The 9,957-nt window shown below is 39.8% G+C and overlaps 1 protein-coding gene across 1 annotated transcript; it reads right to left on the reverse strand.

Moving 5' to 3' along the window:
• Nucleotides 1-2,204: 2,204 nt before the first annotated feature.
• Nucleotides 2,205-5,064, reverse strand: LOC148028267 (eukaryotic translation initiation factor 4B2-like). The gene is made up of 2 exons (XM_087690056.1): nt 3,680-5,064; nt 2,205-2,745 (listed from the first exon to the last, which is right to left on the reverse strand). The coding sequence occupies exons 1-2, from the start codon at nt 4,786-4,788 to the stop codon at nt 2,436-2,438; spliced, it is 1,419 nt and encodes a 472-aa protein (XP_087546182.1). The 5' UTR covers nt 4,789-5,064; the 3' UTR covers nt 2,205-2,435.
• Between the last annotated feature and the right edge of the window lie 4,893 nt (nt 5,065-9,957).

Below are 9,957 nucleotides of genomic sequence, written 5' to 3' on the forward strand. Positions count from 1 at the left end.
GCTTTCCTTCTTATCATGACTCTAATGGGTATTACAAGGCATTGTTCTAACTATTCCATAATGTATAAGCAAGCCTACTTTCTCTAAGCTATTGGATCACCTTAGGTTCACCACATGTCCTTCCTCGCTACCATTTAGTCGGCATTTAATCCTCTTCGTGAATGAAAAATAGCACTTCTTTACTTAGATTTATCCTAAGGTTCAGCACTAGATCCAAGCTGCTTATCCACAAGCCATTGAATTCATTACCTCCCATACCTAATTTGATAAATCACAAACCCAAATAGCTTTGCTAGGCTCACTTCCAAACATGTTACTCAAAGCAATTAAAAATGTTAGAGACTAATTTGGTTCCTAAATGTACAATGTGATTGCTCGTCACTTTTTGCACAAAATCTTGATTCAATAATTTATTCCCTTTGGACTAAGAAGTTTGGAACCTCTTACATTAGCAACAAATTAACGTCTTATGAATCCTCTGGCACTAAAAAAATGTAACTGAAGGCCTAACTCAGATTCACATATCAAGGCTAAACCCCACACCTCTAGAAACAAGCCAGCCTGACCTGCAGATAATCCTTTTGCAACCACTTCTGTAACTTCTTCAATCGCAGAACTACATGCTTGCATAGAAAACAATGACCAAAGATAAGGCATCAGTTTGGAGCATTTCTCTCCTCTGACCCCAACATAATTAGATTTACAAGTTAGAGTTGCACATTTGCAGGACCATTCTTACACAAAAGGCTATGACTAAACATAGGCATCCATTTGCAGTCTCTTTCCCCTCTAATTCCAGACTAGTTTAAAAGTTGAGATACACTGATGTGAGGTAGGCCATACTTCTGTAAATTCTTCCATATTACTCTTAAACAACTGCAGGATGACATTAGGTGATCAGAATCTTCACTTCGACTTATACAGAGAAGGCAATGACCGTCTCGAGAAGGTCCAGTACCTCAATCAACTTCCTACTGAGTCATTGAAAACATCTCTTTGAAGTCATCAATGCACAGCTGATCCAAAGTTCTAGTATCCCCCCAGGGAAATCCCCTGCTGGAGTTTGAAAAAGAATTTGGGATTCAAGAGCCACTATGCAGTTTCTCTGTCATAAAAAACAGGTGAATCGATCCATGTGAAATAAGCAACTGAGGCAGCTTTTGCAATTTGCATTCAGCTCCTCCATTCAGCATACTTCAAAAAAAACTCTCCCAAGCATTCTATAAAGTTAGCCGTCTAAGACTCCTTACAGTACAGCCCTTGTTGCTGCGGCACTGTTGATACAGCACTTGTTGCTTTTCGGTGGTGACACTTAGTGGACTCAGTTGTCTATATTTAAGACCCAAAGCAATCTTCTCTAAAATTTAAGTTCCCTATACAAACATGTTCTCCATCTATATGAAATGCTGATGACTCTGATACAATTATTTAAGATTGGTTGTCATTAACTCTGAAATAGTAGCAAAATCCTCCACACATTACTAAATTGGAGAAATTGCTCTCAGAAGGAAAAGCAGATTTAGTAAAATCAGTTCCAAGATGTAGCAGACTCTGATAAGCTAACGATTGGTTGTCATCAACTCTGAAACAATAGCAAAACCCTCCACAAATTACTAGATTGGAGAGATTGCTCTCATAAGGAAAAATAGATTTAGCAAAACCAGTTCCAAAATGCAGCAGCTCAGATCAAAACAACAACCAGAAACTGCATTCAACCTTAACAGGAACTAACTCGAGGTATAGGCAAAATCAACACTTCAAATGATCAATGAAGTTGGTCTAACACACAACAGCAATAAAGTCCATGAAAGGCTGCTGATAACATTTAAGAAATGACAAAGGGATGCCAAGAAAGTACACGAAAAACCAACAATAATGTAAGGAGCATGCTATGAAACTCATGGTCACCTTTAAACTGGTAGATGGAAGGAAGCTCTCAAGGCTCTCTCGATATGAATGTAAGTGTTCAGGAATAACCAAATGGTACAGAACGTATACAAGCAGTTCATGAGTGTATGCTAGGGTTTTGTTGATCCATGGAAAAAGAGCAGGCACAACCTACTTGATTCAAGTTAGTTACTGCACACTTCAGTTAGTAAGAGTAATCCACAAGTATATAAAGCTTTGCTAAATGCAAAGTCCATTCTCACTGCACCTTTCAAATGGTCTAAAAGCCAAAACAAAATCTTGACAAGAGACAGAAAGATACCAACAATCTGTTACTCAAAATTTGGTCATCAAAAAACATTTCACAGCAGTTTCAAGAGATCATGAAATAAGAAGCATCTCTCCATTCCAGTGTATTAATAACACATGTTAACAAATTGAACCCGTTGGTGCCTAAAGCACTCCATAATCTACTTGTACAGCTAGATCCTCAAAAATACACTCATGCCATAAGTACCTAGCTACATTGACAGTTGATTTTTTAAAAATCACCAACGGCCTCCCTTCCTCTCGATTCCTAGTGAGCCATTACCATGAGATTTGCCCCAAGCACTGCCAACCTCTCTGACTCCCGATCGAGAAGATGGCCTTTCATTCCATGCTCCAGACAAACGTGCCTTTTCATTCAATGATGTCATCAGCTGCTCCAGTTCTAGTTCCTTTTGAACAAGCTTCTCTTGCAAATTTTGTAATGATTCTGACTCCACTTCTTCTGTAGGTCCTTCATCTTTACACTTTATAGCTGCTTGCAATGCCTTTATTTCATCTTTGAGTGATAATTCCTCTTCAGTTTCCACCCTGCAGAAAGGGTAGATGCAGAATAATCATTCGTGTCTTACAGCCACTGCTCATAAGCAAAGTGTAACACAATATGCTAGAGCCTATCTCAACTGAGAAACAAGGACTAAGGTATCAGATCAGAGGGATTAACATAAGTCAACTTCCTGCACAAGGCACAACACAACATAAGAGGAACACGCCAGACCATCTAGGGAAACAAATTTAGTGTGGACATATATCCTTCAAAGCCTTATACTATCACAGTATTGGGTCTGAAGCTCTTAGCAAACATTCATATACAGTAGAAATCTTAAGATCTTAGAGGCAGAAAGCAAGCCTTGATGCTTTGCTTGTTCATACTACCTATGCAATACAGTAGCAATCATAAGATCTTACAAGCAGGAAACAAGCCTTGATGCACGGCTTGTTCGTACTAGCTATGCATCCTTCAAAGCCTCTATACTAACACCATGTGTTTACCATGCAGCACAGTAATTGGGTCTTGAAATCTTAAGATGCAGGAAACAGGCTTTGATACATAGCTAGTCCATACCATGTTGTTGTTCAAAAGAAAGACAGGAAGTTTTCAAATCAACACAAAGATACATGTAATAGGCCCAAATTTTAATTAGGCTAGCCATAATATCTGCTGAACGCTTGCAAAATAAGTTCTTAGTTTAGCAATACATAAAGTGAATCTTGGCAGAGTGTATTCACAACATAGCAGTTTCTCTTATCGTGACTGTTACATAGCAGAAATCAAGTTTCCAGTCTGCTGCAAAACCTTTCTTCATTAGCAATGAAATATTGGTCTTTGACAAAAAGAGACCATCCTAGATAGTTAGACAAGCATGATAAGTATGAGATACAGTGCTAATAAGATAAGATCAAATGAAAAAACTTGCATACAGAACTAACTAATCTCATAGGGGAACCTTAAATAGCTAAATACCTGTCAGGAGATTTTGATTCTAAATCTGCATCAAGCTTCCTCCAATCCTTCCCTTTCTCCTCCAGTATCACTTCCCGTGGCTTTGCTTCACCAAATGGATTCACTTTCCGAGGTTTGGAAGAAGGGTCTATGGTGTCCTCTGCCTTTGGAAGATTATCATTCCCAGGTGCAGCAGGGGTCGATGATGAATCAATTGGTTGACTTCGGGGCTGCAGCACAAGACGTGGCCTCTCAGAGTCTTTGCGACTCCAAGAATCAGTATCTGGGTCCTTGGATAGGCCAAAATCCCTGTCTCTGTGCAGTGAATCAAAACCACCACCGGATGTTAACTTCTTAGAAGACCCCCAGTTATCCACTTGGTCAGCTTTGGATAGGCCTGAATGATCCTGGAAGCCACTGCCTCTCAATGGGAAATCTTCAAACCTTCCTGAACCCCTCCGAAGCTCACCACTGTTCACAGGGGGTACATACTTCTTGGAAGAGCCCCAGTGATCATCATCATCAGCTTTTGATGTGAAGTCCCTGTCATTCATCCTGCCGCCCTTGCGCCTGTCACCATCAAACTGCCCACTCAAGGAAGGAGTAAACTTCTTTGAGGCGCCCCAGTCATCATGAGTGTCTGCACGAGATGGCTCATCACCTCGATCTCTGTCCCCTCCAAAACCTCCTGTCCTGTAGCCTCCCTCCCTGTCAGATCTACCACTGCCAAATCGCCCCCCATCTCTGTCTCTACCATCTCCATTGTCTCGGCCTCCTCTATAGCCCCCGTAATCCTTGAAACCACCACCCAGCCCGCCAAATGGGGCAGGCTCTTCATCAGATCTGTCACGAGGACCTGTGGGAAGCATCAGCAGCTCGCCAGGTGTGAGCCCCTTGGAATCGGTGAAGCTACCACCACTGCGAGCCCCAGGCCCCACATAGACACCGGTGGTGAACTCAGACAGGCTTAGGGTTTGGCCCTTTTTCTTCTTGGGAATTTTGGCGGAGACGGCCTCTCCCAGGGATGGGAAAGCTGCGTCATTGGAAAACACCGACGGTTGCTCTTGTTGAGATTCTGCAAGCTCGGAGTCGGCAGCCCAGGCGCCTGCTCCTCCCCAGGGTTTTGTCATGGCTATGGTTCTGGCTCTAGCTACGGTACTCGTCACGATATTAAAGAAATATCTTCTCCAACCGAAGAAGATTATGCAAAACGCAGGCACGCTTCCTCTCTCTCTCGTTTGCTTCGCTGTTGAGTCGTCGCTGCTGCCGCCGCCGCTGCGTCTGCGTGCCGCTGCCGCTGCCGCTACCTCTACCTATTGTCTGAGAACGAGGATGGGCCGCATAAAAATTAGAAGGACTCAGTTTTTCCCTCACGACCGATTATTGTGCCCCTCGGTCGGTGCACATATTTACGAGAAAAATAATAATAAGACGTTCCCTAGCCAAGCTCGCTTTTGAGAGAGGGATCGGATCCGTCACCGCACGAAAACAAGGGCCAAGGAAGTCGAAGGGGATATTACACACTAAGGTTGGTTACACACCAAATGAGAGACGCAACCAACCCTTGCTCAAAGTGTAGGCATGTAATTTTTTTGAAACTGGGGGAGGACATGGGCACAAAGCTTTTACATATCAAAAAGAGACATTTTACAAACTAGGTTGACACTCATAGGCACAGTAGATTTATTTTAACAAATAATAATTTCCAAAAAACATTAGAAACGATGAATATACTTGACTTTTAAAAAATCTAAAGGAGATGAATTAAATACAAAGTGTGATAGGTGTATTTATTTATTAAGTGTCGTGAAGCACTGAATACATCACCTACAATATATTGCTATTCTAAATAAAGTTTATTCTTTTTAAAAGTGATATTTTTTATATTTTGTTGGGTATCTGTATAAGTTGTTGTAGCCAATAGTAATTGAATTCTTTTTTAGAATCGTTTATTGTTCCAAGTTCTTGGCCTTTTCTAAGCTATCCATTGTTGCCTCAATGCTAAACTCAAATTTTTCTTTGAACGGTTGGTAAGTTTGAATGTCCTTTTTCATCTTTTTGGCACGTAATCCTTTGTGTTGGTAGAATCTTTTTTGAATGTTTGTTGTGTGACGTACGTAGACCTTTCCATTTTGTTTACATCTAATGTTGTAGATAAAGTGCAAGCTCTTGTCTCCTTACGTTATCATTTTTGGATTGGTTGATAGGTGTTGCTTAGAGTTGATGCTAGATGATATAGCTATGATTGAGTTGGTGGCAGCATTTGTAGTGGATGAGGTTGGTGTTTTGGTGTTGTTAGAAGTTTGATTTCTTGTTGGTTTGCTGGATTTTGCTCTTTTGCAAGGAATCTTAATGTTGTTTGATATATATTTTATATTTTGTGTTAAACATATTGTGGGTTTTAAAATAGCTATGTTTTAAATACCTGCCTGGAAGGTATATGATAGCACTCAATGGATTGCTTTGGGTACATGGAGTAGGGTGTAGACATCTTTGTTAAGTAAGTACATGACCTTTTCGATGGTCATGGCAAGCCTTTCACAATCATGAGTGTACTTATTCACTGCAATATATATTTTTAGTGTTGTTTTGGCTTCTCCTTTTTTAACTTTTGATGGGTCCTTAAGTGAGATGTTGAATCCATAATGCAAGATTTCAATTGTGAATGTGGAGAATCCGTTTGTTCTAGTGTCTAATAGAACTTGGGTGAAAACTGTTTATAGTGGATTGTCCTATATATCTTCATACTAAAGTTGGAATTTGTCAAGTATGTGTTTTAAAGTCTTGCACAATGAGACGTGTTTGTGCTAGTACGATTAGATTATTAGGAAAATTAAGTATTGAAGATGATAGTAGTATTTGTACTATTTACTATTCTATTATGTTCTCCAATCGGATTTTTGTTGAGTATACACTTGGATGTGTCCATTAAAATTTGGAGGTTGGTGTAGTTTGTAAAGCCATTGATGTATGTTGATGGTCTATGGCCATAGGTGTTTGCCATTCCCATTTGATTTTGTTGTCAGGTACCTGCACTGTTGTGCATTATCAAGACAGTGCTCGATTTGTTGTTGGTTCTTGTGGTTTTGAATGTATAGCTTGATCACCTATGCAAAGTTTGATGTCATTAGATGTTTTTATATTGTTGGGTTTTTAATAGATTTTTTATTTGTGTTGTGTGTACTTGATCTGGAGTCATCTTTGCGTTTACAAATGTTGTTTATCTATAAAAAAGAGTGAAAAGCAATTGTGTTAGTATTTGTGAATGGATATTATTGCATTTTGCATTAGTGCTTGCTACGTTGCAGTGTTAGTTGTTGGTTGGTTGATTGGATCGTAACTTGTATTCCGGAGATCATCATAATTTGTAACTTGTCTTTGACTTAGTAGCCAGCTAGTCTGCCCTTTACTTCATGGTAATGTGCCTAGCCCAAGTATCTAAATACTTGGAAAGGATGAATTATCTTAAAATTTAGAACAACTAGCCATGGGTTTGGGTCCTTCCAATACAGTGGGATGAGCTTAGTTTTGGCTTTACTTATCTTTGATTTAGAGAGCTCAATGAATATTTTGTACATTCCTAATAGATTGTTTACTGATTCTTACTTTGCCTTGACTACATTAGAATTGTTTTCACCAAAGAATTAGCCCAAGAAGGTTGATGGTTGATTGAATGGGAGACTTTTCGTTGTTGCCCATTGTATCTTCTTATCTAGATTCCTAAGGAGGGGATCTATAACTACATAGTAGAAAACAAAGGAGCAATTGGACATCCTTGACACATTGATTTGGCCAAATTGCAAGGGTGAGAGATATTACCATTTATGCTAATTATAGCTAAAGCATTCAAAAAAAGTGTGTTGGATATCTACACAAACCTACTCCCCAAACCCACGGAATTCATCACTTCAAGGATAAAGTCACAGCGTATTCTATCATAGGATTTTTAAAATTTTGTGTTAATCAACATAAAATTTGACCTTGATGATTATGCATAACCCATTGAGAATATTAGGTTCAAAATAGCATCATGGATCCTTCTTTCTTTGACAAAACTATGCCTTTCTCTCTCCCTCTCCTTCTCTCTCTCTCTCTCTCTCTCTCTCTCTCTCTCTCTCTCTCTCTCTCTCTCTCTCTCTCTCTCTCTCTCTCTCTCTCTCTCTCTTTGTGTTTCTTGCTATCTCTTCCTCCCTATCTTTGCATTGGTAGATGATTCTCCCAAGTGAATGCTTAAATTAGTTGATCACGCATTTAGTCATTATTTTGTAGATTACATCCAAAGGGTGCAATTGCATGATTCTCCTCCTACGTGCTATTTTTTGGTATTAGCTCTATCAAGCCAATGTTAATTCATTGAGAAAAGAGCCATGCGTTCTAATGTGATTCAATAGGCTAGTTATATCCTTTAAGTAGCTATCCCAAATTGCATGGAATACATCTACCAGCAATCCATCAAGTCTAGGCAAGTTTCTTATTTCATTTTTAGCACCACATAGTGAAAGTCCTCCTTTGTAAATGGTCTTTCTGGCAGGGCCTCCTCTTTTGGTATTTGGTCTGGCTTCACCCCCAAGAAGGCCTATAGTCTTTCTTCATAGTTGGGATTCTTCTCTAGTGGTGAACTTACAAGTGAGGACAGGTGAAGCATAAATGTTTCTAATATTTCACTCTTCTTCGTTATTCCATCTTCATCCTCTAATGCTAAAATAAGTTCTATTTGCTTTTTAGATTTAACATCTAGGAAAATTTTGTTGGGTGCATCCCCCATGAGGATCCACTTACCTTTCTGTTGGATTTTGGTTACATCTACTTTGATTATTTCTTGTTGCTTTTAAATATCCTCAATCTCCTTGAACAATCTTTGTAGTATTGTATCATTAGGCTGCAATGCTAGGCTCTTAAGAATTGATCTCTTGCACTTTCCAAGAATGCCTTTGTTTAGCTATGCCCCCCCTTCTATTTGGCTAGCTTGGTAGTGCCCTATATAGTAGCATTCCACTTCTCAAGTGGATCATCATGTGTTTCATTGCATAGTCTCCACTACCTACCTCCCATCTCCTTAACAAAGAGAGAGTCATTTAGGAAAGAAACATTAAAGTGATCATGTCAAATAACCCCAGTGAGGTTGTGGTATTTTGATTTAGGAGATGCTTAATGTCCACTTTGAGACATGTAAATTCGATTAAGCCATGTTGCCCTCTAGTTCATACTAGCTTGCTTATTGTATCAAGTGTGGGGGAGGGTGTCTTTTTCTGATGAACCAAGGACGTCACATCAACTAGCTCGTGTGCTTTCTCTAGTAGTTGCTAGCATTTGATCTCTTAGCTCAATGCGTTGCCATTTCCTTGCGTTCTATCAACCTGCTCAATAGTCATATTCTAGTCACTAAGGAGTATGGTATTTGAGTCCTTGAGTTTTTCCTGCAACAAATTCCATAAGGTGGCCCACTCAACAGAGATGTTTGGACCATATACAATAAATGCCACCATTCCTCATTTGCTAGTTGATACTTTGACTTCCATGCAACTCCATCTCCTTTGGCCCATACATCTTGTGCCTCAAAGCGGTCGACACTTCTTCTCCCTTGAGCCCAATAATCATGGAATACTTTGTAATTTGTGAATTGCAACTATTGTGCTTCATCCTTGCCCTGTTTGGTTTCTTGTATTAGGCTTGCTCTTCTCAAGTAGTGCATAGAAAACCTCTCTTCTCCTTTGAGACCTCTCATGCCTCATACTTTCCACAAGTTTGCTATGCATTTTATTAGGTTGGGGGTCTACATTCTAGTAGTCGCAATTATAAAAATCATGTCCCATTTCATCAACTCCATCAAGCAGTACAAAATAGTTACGGCTAACCAGAAGGGTTGTCAGTGAAACGAGATATTCTTTTTACCTTTTGGGTGATTTGCTTGTGAGGATGAGTTGACCCCATTTTGTAGCTTTCTTGGGGGGGATATTCTCATTGTTACCTTCATTTTGCGGCGATTGAGTAGCAAAATTGGTGGGAGGAGGGCCTCTCCCTTCTCCTTCTTGAGTCTTAGGAATGTCTGCTACTTTTTGTCCTTTTGCTCTATCTCCTTTTTGTGCCTCTTGCACATGGGACTTGTGGGAGGGGTTTGTAGCTGGGCCAATCTCTCTTCCTTGTGTTGGCTTCTCTAGAACATTTGCTTCTTCACGTGTCTTCTAGAGCATTTCACCTTTAGCAATCTTATTGGGGTACTCCTTTGCAAAGTGACTATACTCCTTGCAAACAAAGAATTTGATGTCAATGGCGACCTCAATTCCATTGGCATCAAAGAC

Source organism: Lygodium microphyllum, chromosome 12 (assembly GCF_053477565.2).
Source record: "Lygodium microphyllum isolate KBCC chromosome 12, Lygodium_microphyllum_v1.1.10, whole genome shotgun sequence".
NCBI classification, from domain to species: domain Eukaryota; kingdom Viridiplantae; phylum Streptophyta; class Polypodiopsida; order Schizaeales; family Lygodiaceae; genus Lygodium; species Lygodium microphyllum.

Bases quoted from the DNA above. Each gene is read 5' to 3' on its own strand.
- LOC148028267 (XM_087690056.1), bottom strand. From the start codon at position 4,788: ATGACAAAACCCTGGGGAGGAGCAGGCGCCTGGGCTGCCGACTCCGAG. The intron at 2,746-3,679 runs GTATTTAGCTAT...CCCTTTCTGCAG, and splicing joins GAATCAAAATCTCCTGACAG to GGTGGAAACTGAAGAGGAAT.